The 16,686-nt window shown below is 34.0% G+C and overlaps 1 protein-coding gene across 3 annotated transcripts in view; it reads left to right on the forward strand.

The window, feature by feature from the left end:
- Positions 1-16,232, forward strand: part of LOC150096246 (afadin-like) — a 512,466-nt gene extending 496,234 nt beyond the window's left edge. For all 3 annotated transcript variants that reach the window (XM_090409377.1, XM_090409378.1, XM_090409379.1), the window contains 2 exons: positions 1,959-2,072; positions 13,955-16,232. In XM_090409377.1, coding sequence (XP_090265503.1) covers positions 1,959-2,072; positions 13,955-14,854 — 1,014 coding nt within the window. In that variant the 3' untranslated portion in view covers positions 14,855-16,232. The remainder of the gene's footprint in view (positions 1-1,958; positions 2,073-13,954) is intronic.
- The last annotated feature ends 454 nt before the right edge of the window (positions 16,233-16,686 follow it).

A 16,686-nucleotide genomic window follows, 5' to 3' on the forward strand; every position in this document is an offset into this window, starting at 1 on the left:
TGTTACAGAATCTTACAGTAAATATTCTTAAAGTACAATTCTCTAATTCTCTCTTAGTCAACAAACACTTAATTCAATTATGAGGCAGTTATCACTTCAAGGGGGGGAGGGGGGAAAACACTTTAGAGGTTCATACTTCAGCTAATTTTAGTAGAACGCCACAGTTAATGTTAAGTATATCAGGCGGAGCTAACTCTTATTTCTTCACGCTGAAATATAAAAAAATGGACTGCTCTTACCGGGTTACATCCTTTGCACATTGGATTCACTATAGGCACACTTAAAACTGAAGTTAACTATCACTTTGAAGTAACACTATTCAAAAGGAATCTTCACTATATAACTGAAATATTAAACATAGAGCTTCACAAGTCTTGACACACTTGTTTCAGGTAATCTACTTATTCCTTATTTTCTTTTACTCATTAATTTCAGCTTTGCACTATTCTTCCTCAAAACAATTGGAATTCAACGTAATTTTAAAATTCCATAGAAATATTCCAAATTCCTTTTACTGCCGCCCGTTACTTCACTCCGTGCTGTCCTGAATGCTTCTCCCCTGTTTACTTTCGTTTTCCAATAAAATACCTTCATTCTTCCCACCAAAATCCGGTTCTAGCCAGTCCAGCTCATATCAACTCCTCCTCCCTTCGAATACAGTAGCTCACGCTCCACCACGTGCTATCTAAAATTAACTCCGTTTCATTGACAGTGACCAATCAAATCTCATTAGCAGAATTTCTTAAATTTACTTTCACTTTCATTTACAATAAATAAAATGCACATATTACAGTCCACTTAGGATACATTTACAAATTATATAATGAATTTATACAGAATAAATGACTAAAAAAATTACAATTATTATTTCAATAAAAAAAATAATAGTAAGTATTTAAATTAGAATTTACTTAGGAGTAAAATTAGCTCAGGGTATGCAATTTATGTTAAATCATGAATGAAGTATTAATAATCATAAAATTCTTCATTCACAATTTAACACCATAAACTCCTGGAAGGTTTCTGTAGACTTCAAATGAATTCTATCGACAGAAAAAGCTCAATACTAAATGATATCCACATCACACTACCACACAATGCAAAAATGAGTCATCAAAATTCAGAAAGATAGGGCTATTATAATATGATGATAACAAAAAAGAAATACCATATCTTGACTACATTTTCCTGAAAAATGGATATAATCTCAGAACTCTCAGCATCTTAAATAGGTCATCACATATTCCAGAGCAAATGCAACAATAAGACAACTACCAAGGTTCTGTTTCTTTATCTTACAATAAAAATGTTACAGATAAAATGGGTGAGACCTTAAATGACTAGGAGTGTACAAAATCTTCTGTACTTGCAGTATTTGTTATGTTGGACAGATGAGTTGATCTGAAGAAATCCATCAAAAAGAACGTGTTGAGGATGGGGGGAGGACATAAATCAGGACTGACAACTCACTTAGCTGCCATGCATAAATTCAACAGTTATGTATGTACTTCAAAAAAGTGAGCAAAATGATACAATGTCCTACTCAATGAAATAAAAACCAAAGTCTCATCTTAAACCAACCATGGACTGCATATATAAAAAAACTGGCATATTAATGAATTCGGGTATGTAAAGTTGCTGCACAATCACACATCTGACATCTCACTAAATATTTCAACATATACAAGTTTAATTTGAATAATGATAGTTTAATTTAGAAATCGCTCTGTGAATACTTTTTTTTCCTATTTACTTTTAATCTGAAGTATACAAAAATGTTGTACAAAAGTTATGAATAGTAATTTTTTTATCAAAAAAAGTTACACATGGTATTGACACAGAAGTATGAATAACACTAAACTAGTTACATAGAATTGCACTAAAAATTTTCCTTCAAGCTTCAGTGAAAAAGAGCCATGCTATTTTTCAGTGATATTACAGTTAGTTTCCTGTTTCAGGAACAAGAAGGCAAGTTGCGGCAATTAAAATTGGAAGAAGTACACAGAAAAAGAGAACTAGAAGCTGCTAAGGAAGCAGAAGAACATCTGTTGCGTGAAGCAAGGAGAAGACAGGTAAATTAATGATAAGTTGCATTTAGTGCATTTTTGTTATCTTTGTATTTATTTATTTTTGCCTTTTCCGTGCATTGATTTTGAATTTTTCGAGCCACCTTGAGATGTGTATTGGGGGGGGGGGGGTATATTTTTAATTTTCTTTCTTTGTTTTTTCCATGTAATCCAAGTTGCATCTTAATTAATTAGTATATTACAATATGCTTATCCTCAGAATTTATTCTGGTTAAGGTCCTCTCAGACAGAGTATCAAAAGGAGGAATGCTTCGCTCTTCATTATCCTTAGTATTTTCAGTCAACAAACTCTGAAAAGGTTTAGCAGCAAATTTGTAAGATAGCTTACAAAAGTCAACCCCATGGGGAGGAGCCAAAAATGATTCACATAAAAAACAGTATGAAACAAGTTACTAGAAATTGTTTGAAAGACAAGCACCTCATCCAAAATAGTGACAGAAAAATCAGGAAAGAATATTTCCACTGAGTTTTCTGTGTAGATAAAATTTGAAAGGTATATTTAACCAGCAGTTATTTCATTATCCATAAATTGAATGTCATCCTTTAACTTTTCCTTTAAAAATGTGAAAAACTGCTATGTAATTACTGAAGGATGTGCTGCAGTGTCAAAAAGTACTTTACAAGACACCCCTGCAATTTTTGTATCCATCAAATTTAAAGGTTCTGAATCAGAGTTGTTAACATCTTACAACAAGGATGAGACTGTAAAGATTTCAAATCTTCACTTCTCTTCTAGGCATATTCTAGGCTGTAGGTTGTGAGTCTATGTATTGTACACAATACATAGACTCACAACCTACAGAACAAAGGATGAAAATAACTTCAAAATTTCATCCCACGTCTTTGAAATAAATAACATCTTATCATTTCGCTTTTCTAACATGTTTCAGCTTCTCAGATTGCTTATCAAATTATAATAAGGTACTCTGGATACACAGTTGCATTGACAAATTTGGTGTTTGGACACTAAATCAATGATTTTTTTTAAATTTGAATCAGTTCAAATTTTAGAATCAATGATTCTTCCCTTTGAGCAACATCAAGGACACTTTTAATGTCACTAATTCCTTGTTTGTAAACTGATCTTTTTAATTCAGGCCTTGATCCATTTATGAATTGATGAAAAAAATAAATTTTTCAAATATTTGCTATCATAATCATCAATTTTATAATCATATAATAGTTGAGAAACAGATTCCTTTTGTATCTGTATATGTGAGTGAACCCTCCAAAGATTGAGCCAAGTTCTTGTCTTTTGGAAAATTCCTTAATCAAAATACTTTTGAAGATTGCATAGTCTGAAGCTAATCTCAACCCTCTAGAATTCTGTGCAAAATGTTTAGCTTTGCCTAGAAGTTTAGACCTTAAAATTAAAAGCATTTGTTCCTCATGCCATCTACCAATTTTCTTAACAGATTTTGCAGCTTCAATATTTTCATTAGAATCTCCATTACATTTAGCATTGCATAACTCAAGTTAACATATTTTGTAGTCAAGATTCAGAACGTTCATCTATTATGCTTGAATTATTCATTTTCTCAGTTTCTTAAATATTTAAAATTTTCTTTTTAATTCTCTCAGCAAATGCACCATTTTGTGTGTGTGTAGAAGGAGAGCTATTATATATTTTACTTGTCTTTCTTTGTTTTGTGCATGTAATCCAAGTTGCACCCTTAGTAAATTACTCCCTCCACTCCAAGTGGTTCAACTCTGAAAAGGAAACCATCTGAACTAAAGTACACCTTAACTTGTACACAGATTCATATACATAAATATCTTATCTTCTAAATGAACTCATTAAGTAATTGACACATCCCAAAGTAAAAGTCTTTAATTTACAAATAACACAAATATATATGCAATATGAAATCAACATCAGTGCAGATTTTGCAGCTTCAATATTTTCATTAGAATCTCCATTACATTTAGCAATTCATAACTCAACATATTTTGAAAATTCTTCATTTTGTAGTCAAGATTCAGAACGTTCATCTATTATGCTTGAATTATTCATTTTCTCAGTTTCTTAAATATTTAAAATTTTCTTTTTAATTCTCTCAGCAAATGCACCATTTTGCAAGTGCCAGTATATTCTTCAAACCACTACTTCAAACAACAAAAAACAAAAAATTGTAGTTTCTTGCTTCGGAAACTTTTTTCCGTTCTACATCCAGTATCAGTAGTTTCCCTATAGGCATGCAACTACCAGTACTGATCCATACTTCCCAAAATCTAATAAAAATAAATAAACCTGATTAGGACAAGTCCCAACCTCGGGAAAAAAACTAGAGAACTCTACGAAACCTAAACAATAGGAAAATGTTTACAATTTAACTACTATGGGTTTTGCCCATAGTAGTTATATTGTAACTTCTATGGCCAGAATATTGATGATATCAAGCACCTATTGCAGAAACACAAACTTTTTTGTTTCTGTCTGCAGGAAACTTATTTAAAACCCACCGACCTACTACCAGGAATATCACTCTTGTACATATGGACAGAACTGGAGATGGCCCTGCACATGGTGGAGTAGTGATTCTCTGAGCAGTCATACTCCATATTCGGCTTAATACTGTTCTAGAGGCAGTAGCATTTGGCCTATCTGTGGAGATATATGTATTTATCACCAATTTCTGAACTAAATAAAATGGAACTCGATAATCTCGTAATGCAACTGCCTTAGCCCATACTCCTAATTAGTGACTTTAATGGACATAACACTTTGTGGGGTAATGCCAATACAAATAGACAAGGTCATATCATTGACTGAATGTTCAATAACCATGACCTCTCCCTTATTAATAACAGAGCAAATAGCTTCTTCCATATGCCTACCCACCTCTTATTTTGGCAATCGATCTTACAATATGCTCCCCTGCCATTTTTCCACTCACATGGGATGTTGATGAAAACTTATATGGAAACAATTATTTTCCTCTTATCAGTACTAAGTCTTCACAGGATTCATTTCCTCTTACCTAGATGCCTGCGTGGAAAATGTATTCCAAGCTGACTGGAATACATTTTCCCATCTTGCAAAATTTAATACTGAAGCTGTCAGCCAAAACACCCATTAATGAAGCATTGAAGTATATCACAGATTGTATTGTCCATGCAGCAATTACAAAAACATTATCTTGATTTCCACTCTATCCAAACTCTTGGTAAAACCAAGAGTGCCAAGCTGCCAAAAAAAAAAAGATCAAGATAGAGCATGAGGTATTTTTTGTGATGGACATATCCCCCACCACAACAAACTTAATATTTAAACCTGCTCATGCCAAAGCACATCATGTGAGACATCAGAATCAAAAATAATCCTGGATCCAATTTACATCATTGAATAATTAAACAGCCATTGCAGAATGCTGCTTCATGATAAGGTTCATGATAAGTAAATGCAATCAATACTTGAAAAAAGATAATTTAATGAAGAAAACACTCATTTTTTTACAATGTCAGTGGGCAACTTGGCATGTTTTTCCTTGACCAGCTTGTCGATGTTGGCATCAGTGTTGGAAGTCGCTATGTGCAGAGTATTCTTGAGATGTTGGTCCGTAATCTGAGTTCTTGTCTTTGACTTCACATACTTCATTCTGGAGAAGAACTGCTCACATAAGTATGTGCTTCCTAACAAAGCGTACATCTTCAAAGCATGCCGGCGAAGATTAGGGAATGTGTCCTCAGAAATGTAGTCTTTGTAAAATGTTAGCAAGGGCATATTGAATCATTTTTCTCTCAAAGAAGAGTTGTTTTAGAGTTCAAGCAGCTCCATTTGTACTGAGCCTGGCATTTCGGCAGCATTGACACTGAATGGCATTGAAAATAAATCTGAAGAAGACTGTTGGTTACGAAAATTACTAAATCTCTCTTCAAACTCACTTCGCAACACAGCTAATTTTGTAGGGGATTCATTAAGAGATGAACAGTTGAACTCAGCTGTTCATCTCTTAAGCTTTAAAATGATGTATGCTTCGCTCTCTTCCCTCTGCCTTTTAAACGTACTCTGCTGGCATTTTAAATCAATTTGGAGAGATTCACTTTGTCCACACAAAGCCGCCCTTGAAGGTGATCGAAATTGTACGCATGCTTTGTCTTATAGTGTCTTTTGATATTGACACTGACTCACGACAAATTAAACATCGTTTAATTTGTCGTGAGTTAAAGTTTTAAAGTTAAAAATTAAAGTTTATCGTTGATCGGCACAAAAAAGTACAAATTGGTCCACTTTTCATTAAAAACCCAACAAGAATCAATTGATTTATGCTTTTAGGTGAACCCAAAAAATTATCCAAAATGGCCATGTAATGGTTATTATCCACTGAATATATCACACTAATGAAAAAAGTCTGGCAATATAAAACCACAATAGGTTATGGCTGACATGACGAACCTGTGTGCACTTATACACACATATCACACTGTTCACAACTAACTGACTAACTGTGGATTAGATCCTGTTGTATTTATATGAAAATAACGAAGTATTGAGAACCTTCGAGATGTATCTGGAAGGCACTAGACAGCACATTCGAACGAACTACTGCTTCAGCCATCTGCCTGCAATGTTAGTACTAGTAATTAAGTACCGCTTGGCGCTGGTAGACGGCTAAAGAAGCATGTCTATTTAATATTTATTTTTATAGGATTTTATGTAAAGTATCAAATGCACAGTGTTCCTTGTGAATCTGGAAAGCATCTTACAATTCTAAATACCACAGTATAGCTTAGTGGCCTGCGGGCTTCATTGAAATTATTTTTTATTTAATTTGCGTTTTAATGTTAAGTAGTTATTTTTTCAAAATGGCTGGCAGGTCAAGGCAAAGAGGTCTTTAACACATAGCCCCCAGGCCATGTGTTGAAGACCCCTGATTTACACAATACCTATCATACCTGTCCTTATATATATTCACCATTGGGACACTGAAAGCTACCTCTGGCAATACATTCCACTCGTTCATAACTCTTCGAGCAAAGCACCTAATCCACACACTCTTACTCGACTTCCCACTACTCCTCATGTATTAAAAAATTTGTTTTGTGTCAATCTTATAGGATCTCTTTAGTAACTTATAAGTTTCTGTCATGTCCTCTTTCCTCTCCCTGTTACCTAAACTCTCCAACCCACATACCTGTCACTCATCTCTGAATCCTCTCTACCACATTCTGATCTCCAAGAAACCCAGGTGACCAAATCTGTGCATGCTCAGTGTGTCCAAGTAATCTTCTGAACTATTTTTCCAACCCTTGCAATATGCCCTCTGAAGTTCAAATCTCTATCCACTCTCATTCAGATCCCTAGCCTCATCAGTTTTGTGTAATCCACTACCATCAGTGTGATACAAAGTATGTAATCTTTTCATTCCAAAGTGCATTACCTTGCATTTTGCAGAATTCAGTTGACAACCATTGGCCTTTTCCCACACTTCCAACTTATTTAAATCATCCTGCAAGATATATACATCACTATCACTATGTTACAACTATTGCTCTCCTCAGTATTGCATCATCAGCAAACAGCTGACCCTTTCTCCTTAAATTTTCTGCTATATCACTAATATACAAATTAGAGTAGTGGCCTACTACACAGCCCTGGAGCACTCCACCAGTCACCTCTGATGTTTGTCTGTCAGCCATTCCCCCTATCCTTATCCATCCATGCCACCAGGTCTCATATTCATGTCCATTTACTCTAACTTATGTAATTGTTTTCCTTGCTATATTCTGACAGATGCCTTTGCAAAGTCCAGCAGTATCATGTTTTAGCCATTTCCTTTATCCAATTCTACTGTCAACCTTATTATAAAAAAAAAGTGAATAAATTACTAAAGCAGGGCCTACCATTTACAAAACTGTGCTGCCTCCTATAAAGTATATTCCTATTCACCCATTCCTAAATTTTACCTTTAACCAACTTTTCCATTACTTTAACCATCATTCCAGGTAGTCTGTAATTTTCTCTCTCTGTTGTCCCCCATGTTTATGTGATGGAGCTATCTTACCTTCTTTCCACTCCCTTGGAACTTTACCAGAGCTGAGACTTAGATGAAACAACTTCAATGAGAATTTCTCATGTTGAGCAACTTTCCAGAACAGGACTGCATCATGGTCACTTGTCTTGAACGAGAGAGAGCAGGGGGGGGGGGGGAAGAAAGAAGCCACAGCTCTTTTATATAACCATGTAAAGGTCTGCAATAATCATGCAGTTAAACAACAAAAGACCAATTGAAACTAAAATCTGGAGACTACTGGTACCCAGGTGGCTAGCTTTATCTAAGTTAACTGCCTGGAGTAGACCAGGCAGTTAACATTCTTACATTGAACTAAGAGCATGAAATCATTTAAAAACTTCTCATAATAAAAATGATTACATTACATAATATGTTCCATATTACGTAATGTAGCTGCAAGAGGGCAGCTGTGGAATACATGTTCTGCTGTTTCCAGTAACAATGTCACAGGGTGGATGGATCTTTAATGTTAAAATATCTCCATTTGATGGCATTTACTGGAAGGTATCTATATGTAATTCACTAAGTAAAATCCCTTCTGTTAGGAATCCTTGGACTTTCAGTCAGTTAAGGAACAAAGTGTTATTGTCAGTACCCAACTGTGGCAGATGAAGTTAAAGATTTCCTTATAAGTTTTGCTGTTATTAATGAAAAGAATATCAGTGCTCAGAATGCTGTAGGGCAGTCTTAAGGTTAAGCACAAAATGTTGTAGTATTCAGAATTGTAGTATTCACAATCTCAGCTCTTGGATCATTTATTCCAAACAGCAGCAGATGAAAACTCAGAAAGTACTGAATGTCTGTGATTAGTCTGCAACATGTTATGGATTTTTTAAGCTGTTTTGCTTAAATAGCAGAATTTTAACACTGGAAGCACAAACCTCTATGATTCTCAAGAAATTCCTTTTTAACATCTTGGTATTGGCTGGGCCAACAAAAATTGCTCAGGTTTACTATATAATTGTTTTTCTTCAACTTCTATATAATGTCCATAATATTTATTATGTACAACTGAGCAGGGAAGATTATGGTTGTAAGTACTGTAGCTTTTAGAAGAAAAGGAAAATGGCCCAATTTTCTAATCTTCTAAAATGTTTTATAAGTTCTTGAACTGATAATATTGGATATATAGAACATAACTGAATTCCAAGTAGCATAGTGAGAGATTCTCTCTTAGGAGTTAGTCCAAAGGCAATCCTCCAAGATCCCACTTTCCAAAATTTTTGATTTTTGTCAGCATTGGCAGTTAACCCACTGATTTTGTTGAATTTTCCCCAAATAGCGTAAAAGATGTATATGGAATCTTTATCCCTCAAAGTGCCTACTATATTGTTGGCATATGCTAATACTTTATTTTTGTTCATAGTTGAGGGAACTGATATCCTTGCACAGCATACAAATTGTCAACTTCCTTCAAAAAAGGTTCAGGAACCTATGCAAAAAGCAGTGGACTAATGGGACAACCTTGTTTTTTAATCCTTTAATTTTGATCTAGTCTGATAGGAACCCATTAACTAGCAGATGAGTAGTTGTATTGGCATATGCTCCTTTAGTGATGGATAACATCCTTTTGTCAACACCAATTTTTTGGAGGATGTGGAACAAAAAGAGATATCAGACATTATCAAATGCTTGGGTAACCACCAAGAGTACTGCTATTGACTGCCTTTTCACGTTAACTAGGTGGAGTCGATTACATAGAAGAAACTGGAATAAATTCTGCTGCTTGGCCTAGAACTCCATACACGTGTGTGTGCGTTTTTTTATTATATATCTCATTCCTGCTTTGAGTCTGTTGCTGATAATGCAGAAAAATATCTTGTAATCAGTATTAGATAGAGAAATAGGCCTCCAGCTGTTAAGGCATGATCTCAGTGAGGTTTTGGAATGAGGACTGTATGGTTTGCTACCAATTCACTAGGTGTATGACCTTGTAAAGAGAAAAAAATTAAAGAGTATAAATAGAATGGGAAGAATAAAATCTCAGACCTCATGGTCAAGTTTTATCTCTAGACCATTGGGTTCCCTGTGATTTTCTTTTCTGGCATTCTTTTATAGGCTTTGGTGACTTCAGCTGCTGTAATGGGTCTGTCAAATCTGTCTTGTGGATGTGAACAGAAAAGGCATCAATTTTTCAAGAGTTATAGTTTCCCACAGTACTATTGTCTTCAAATAGATTTTTAGTGTTTCTGAAAGGAATTGAGGATGTCTTGTTTGGTGAATATGTGAACAAGCCTCTTTATAATATCTTCCACAACATTTTATTTTTTTTTTATTTATTTATTATTATTTTTTTTTTTTGCAGTTTCTTAATTATACTACTCATCCATCTAATTGCATGATTTATTCTCCTGAGTTTGGGAATATATTCTGATATTGCTTCCTTCAACCATCTCCCATGTACTTCTCACATCTTGCCCTTTCAGCTTCTTATGCCATAACACTGCTTCAAGTTGCCTTCTAAGCTTGTCATAATCACCTGCTGCTATAATTATGAATATACCCCTGAAAATTGCACATTTGTCTACCTTGGTTATGGACAGATCTTCTGATCCTGTGACCAGATCCAGCATTCTTAAACCCCAAAATCTCTCTGTCATATGCTGTTTAAAGTAATTATCTCTTCGTAGGTGAATAAATTCATTTCCTTCTCACATTTGTAGTCTTTCCCCTTCCAGTCTATGTCCACGTGTTGACCCCCCCCCCCCCCCCAATAATGATGATGATGCTACTTGTGCTGATTTTCAAATGTACTTCTTCCAGATCTTTCCTTGTTATCACCTGGCCTATAGCAGCATCCAACAGCATATTTTGCCCTATTGACCTCTATCCAGGGCCGGTGCTACCATTTAGGCAAACTAGGCAACCGCCTAGGGTGCAAGCCATGAAGAGGTGCAAAACTTCAAGCTATGCTTTATTCATACTTTACTAAAATATCAAAATTAAATAGTGATATATGATTTAGGTATCGATTCTTTTTCCTTATCTCTCACGCATCACACTATTTTACTATTTAACTCGTGGTTCTTTTTTGTTCCTTACCTAAATGAGTTGAACTTACCGCTACTTAAAATTTAGTTAAAATAAATATTTTAAAACATTAACATTTTAAAATATTAAATTTCGGTATTTTTTAACTTTTTTTTGTAAATGAATTATAACAGAGAATTTTCAAATTAATTAAAAGGAAAATTAAAAAACCTATTAATTTAACCTGAAAGACAATTTTATTTTGTTTAATGTCAATTAGAAACATTTTAGTTTATGAAATAAGGGACGTACTTGTAAACTTTGCCTAGGGTGCAAAATAACATGGCACTGACAGTGCCTCTATCTTACGCTAAATTGTCTCATGTGAGCTACCTTCCATTGTTTTATCTGCAATTCATCTGCTGCCATCAGCAATATCCCTTATATTCTGTCCCTGTAACTACATCTTCTGCTGTTTCCCAAGGCTCACTAATGCCTGTAACTTTTAGTGAAGTTGTACCAATCAAAAAAATTCTCCTTTTTATTCTTTACTTCTGGGATTAGTATACATATACAAGGTATCTACTGCAGTTAATACCTTGTATATTGACATATTGACTATCAATTTTGTTGCTTGAGATTAGATTCTACATTTTTGGTCATTCTCACGCTCACTCACTATATTCTGTCCCTGTAACTACATCTTCTGCTGTTACCCAAGGCTCATTAATGCCTGTAACTTTTGGTGAAGTTGCACCAATCAAAAAAATTCTCCTTTTTATTCTTTACTTCTGGGATTAGTATACATATACAAGGTATCTACTGCAGTTAATACCTTGTATATTGACATATTGACTATCAATTTTGTTGCTTGAGATTAGATTCTACATTTTTGGTCATTCTCACGCTCACTCACCTGACTGGTTGTCTCCACACTCAGTCATCCCTCTCCCCTAATTTAATAGCTCTAGTTTTCCTGACTTTGCACTTCCATACTCTCAGTGAACAATGCTTTTTAGAGTCACTAACTCCAAATCCATTAAATAAATACAGTCTCTCAACATTTTGTGTCCTTTTTGTCTGTTAGATTCAGTCCACAGGTCTACAAATTGCATGCTATGCCTTCTGCACAATCTATACATTGATTTATTTGCAATCATTGCCCTCTGTTATACCATGACAGCATACAGATTGTTTTATCTCTCTCACTTTTTTTCCCTCATCATCCCATAACTCTTTAATATTTTCCCTTGTACAATATTTCTCACTTTTCAAATCCTTAGTACATGTGAGAACAATCAATTATATTTCACCTTATAGATAGTTCTGCATCCTGACAGCTTCACTGACATTGATTTTTGCACCAAAAAAAAAAGGGATTTGGTCATGATATCACTGAACACCCTTATCATAAAATCATCATAAAATTGTTTTCTCTGTACTCACCTCTTGCTTTATCACACAGTTCTCACATTTTTATTTTCACATTTCTCACAGTAACAGATCCCTGTTACTGTGAGAAATTACAGGAAAATTACAAGCCTTTCTCTGATAACCAAATTTGGTCTTTTTCATGCTTTTGCATGCTAGAGGACATATCTCAGTGGTCATTAAACAATTACCAGTTAAACTTTCACAAACAATTTGAACCCACAGGCTATTGAGATAAGAGCAGGAATGTTATCTGCTTGACCACCCAAGTAAGTATCTCATTCCCTATTTCAAAATGATTTGTTATCTCAGTTTATTTTTTAATGCTGTATAATTATGGTTATACTAGCTAAGAAAGCATCTGTTATTCTCCTGCAGATATTTATCCAAGAATATGACTAATTTTATGGAGAAAAGCATAAAAATTATATTGTGATTAGCAAAGCATAATAATAAACAGAATTTCTTATTACTGTCTGTTACAATTTTCTATCCTTGAATTGCTGGATGTAACAAAAATTCTAATTTTGTTTCACATTGGAAAACTTGATACTATCAGTTTGCATAATCTTCATTACTCAAAATTGGCAATTTTGAAAGTACTCTATTGATAAATTGATGCCTTGTTCTTTGTACTGTACAAACAGCAAAGACAGTAATCAGAGACAGTAATAAACGCCCACACAGATGGCAGAGGGGGGGGGGGAGCAGCCCAAAACATGTTGTTATGCCTCCACTTAGTTCTTAGTAATGGTTTTAATTAGAAGCTGTATAATACAGTTGGCTGAGAGTTCAAATCCTGCCATGGATGTAGATGTATGTGATTGTCTTTAGATGGGAGATGAATGCTTATTGGAGGCCAGAAGTGGTTTGGTTTCTAGATTGGCTTCTCTCATAGCTTCTGAATTATGTAGTAAAAATAAAATTAATTAATAAGCATCTCTGAAAAATAATAATTAATAATGGTAAAAAAAAACCTCCTTAGTCCACTTACAATATTAATAATGTATTGTAGGTTTAAAATCCAAATTTGTGCGTGGGGAGGGGTCATTCATCCCCGATACATCTATCCTTCAGAACAAGCTTCTTCAATCAGTATTCCTCATAAACTATAATCAACAATTGTTAAAAGTGTTTGGTTCATCCATGGTACTTAATGTGCTTCAATTTTTCCATATCTTGTTTGATGAGAATGCTAGAAGAAAAAAATGACTATGGCATATTTTACTTTTGAAGCTCATATGTGAAATCATTGATTATCACTGAATAAGGATGAATAAAACTTGAATGCAATAAATCTAGAAAATACTGCATAAATCTTTTCCTTCTTGTTGGAACATAACTGTAGAAATTCATTCAAATAAGAAATATAATTTTATGGCTGTTAGCATATAGATTACTGCATGAAGTATAATTCTTTTTTTATGTTTAGATTTTCTTTTTATCTCCTAGGATGAAGATTGTCGCATGCAGTGGAATTTACAACACAAGCAACAGTGGCCTGTTCAGAATTTAAATCAGCCTAGCAGCGTTAGTCATCCTAATAGTGCAAACCAAATGCCCATATCACCATCTAATCAACAGAAAGAGCAACTAAATTCTCATCAGGACATTCCTCCCCCATTGCCTACATCACCACCACCTGTTGAAACAAACTATTCATACCATACTCAGAATAACGTTCCTCTTACACAGTATCAGGGACAGTCAAGTGGAACTCAAAGGCTAGATTCACTTCTCACTTCCCCACCACAAGGTCCTCAGCCTTCTCATTCCTCATTGCATAGTACTGTAATATCAGAAAAGTCTCTTGGCCCTCCAGTACCTCCAGAAAGAAAGTCATCTTACGAAGTGACAAACCAGATGTCTGCAGGTGGAAGCAATAGACTTGTAACAAATTCAGCCCTTAGGAATGGGGACAGTGGTAGCTCTCAACATCAACCAAAGAAAGTATCTTTTCATGATTTGGAAATGACTTATGATGCCAATGGAAATCATGATACAATGAGAAGTCATTCAGTAGTTAGCTCAAATTCACAATCATATACATTGCAAGATATTGATGAGGTGCTGGCTACACCTCATAATTCTCAAAACATGAATTACAGTTCTAGTTCCACACCAGGAGTTATCGGTGCACAGGAAGTTTATAGAGACCCAAGGCATCGTATTGAGGCCGAAAGGATGCAGTTGGATCATCACGGTGGGAAAAATACTGGACCTGAGAAATTAAGTTTTAAAGAGAAAATGAAAATGTTTGCAATGGAAACTGGTGAGAAGGAAACACCAAAAGACAAAGTGAAAATTTCTCGTGCCCAACGGGACATTGAAAGTAATATAAATGGAACCTGAAATCTGTATTATCAAATTGAGGATGTTGACTTATATCCTGTTTCCTCAGTTTAAACAGGAAATATGATTATATCTAAGTCCCAGCTATTAAAACACAATATAGACACACACGTGCGCGCACACAAAAAACGATTTTGGCAAGTTCATCCTGTTATTCATTGTCTGTTGCATAAGGAACTGCCTATCTCGAGCTGATTCTCTTTTTTGTTGAAGATGTTTTTCAAGAGAATAATGTTAAATAAATAAATAAATAGATAAATATAAATATATATATATATATATAAAAATACATATATGTATGTATTATTGCCATCTCCTTTGAACAGTTGTACAGAATTATAGAAAAATAGCTGTGCAAAATATTTGTAATGTATTTTTTACGACTTTATGAAGGATCATCTAACTCAGTGTCACAAACTTATATTTTTCCACCATTCATCATACTTGTTAACATCCAGTCATTGGTAGTTATAACTTTTGTGGTAAAATTTGCATAATGAACAAAGCACTTATCAGGAACTTGGAAACGTGCCTTTCAGCATCTAGCATATTACATGTTGTCATTGCATCCGTCCTGTGCAAAATTATATGCTGCAGCTATGTAAAATTTTATAAAGTTCTGTTGTTTGTTTTCCATATGTTCGAGCATTTACTCTTAAAAACTATTGTTATTGTTTTTTTTTTTTTTTCAGACTAAAAGCAATCACTGATTGCTTCTTTTTTATGTGCATTTTGTATCAGCGTAGAATTTTTCACTCATATTTAATCGCTTGTTAAATAAGTACAATCATATCTTTTTTACTATTTTATACATCACTCCTTGTATTCGAATGAGTGATTTCTGTAATGTAAGTTTGTACAAAAATGTTTCTTTTTTGAAAACAGAAGTACCGATAGCTATGTAAATTGTGTTATTTTGTGAATAACATGATTTTAGTGCCTTTAATTTGTTTATTTTACTATATTTAAAGTAATTCCTTTTTAACTTTTTAATATACTATTTCTGTTTTGTTTTTAAGCACAGTTTGTTTTACAAATGAAAAAATTGTATTTACTCACTCTACAAGCAAACTAAAGGCAAATATTGGTCACAAGTGCATTCAGGAGGTTTTATTTATAGGCTGCTTAAATTATTTGGCAACAGTAAAAAAATAATAAATAAAAAATCACTAATCCATCCCAAATTTTTCTTCTTTTTTTTTATATATGACATTGTGTTTACTGGTTTATTTTAGAATGGACTTTGCCATATGTTTTCAAATGCTGTAATGTTATTTTGTAAGAATATTAAATTTTGTGATCTAATTAACTTTCTCACTTCAGTTCTGATGCAAATGCATTGGACAGTTTGTAAATAAAGATAGCTTTATGAGTAAAACTGTTGCACAGATTATTTTAGGCTCAAATTTTCTTATATGTGTTGTGTGTATATTTACATATGTCTGAAATTATATGGGAAAAAAAAAGATTACAGTTGTAACAAAAATGAATTATCAGCACAGAAAGCTGTAGATAATCTATTTATTTCATTAATTTAAAACATAACATTATTGCATGCAAAACAAATTACTATAGCCAGAATTCTAGCCATGACCTTGCAACTAGCACATATTTAAGATGGCATCGCTTTGATCTAAAACATATACTGTAGCAGATAACGGCACTGCTGCCATTGCAGCAAAATGTGTCTGTCACCTTGAACTTTATTTTATCAGTCGCACAATAATCCATACATTTTCACATATCCTCTCTCTTATTTCATAAAAAAAATATTCTCGTTTGTCAGGTGTGTGTTTTGTGTTTTCCTCCCAATAGCAACCCTGCTAGAAAGG

The sequence above is a fragment of the Typopeltis vanoorti genome, chromosome 19 (genome assembly GCF_054136105.1).
Source record: "Typopeltis vanoorti isolate ZY-2024b chromosome 19, IOZ_Tvanoo_1.0, whole genome shotgun sequence".
In the NCBI taxonomy this organism is placed as follows: Eukaryota; Metazoa; Arthropoda; class Arachnida; order Uropygi; family Thelyphonidae; genus Typopeltis; species Typopeltis vanoorti.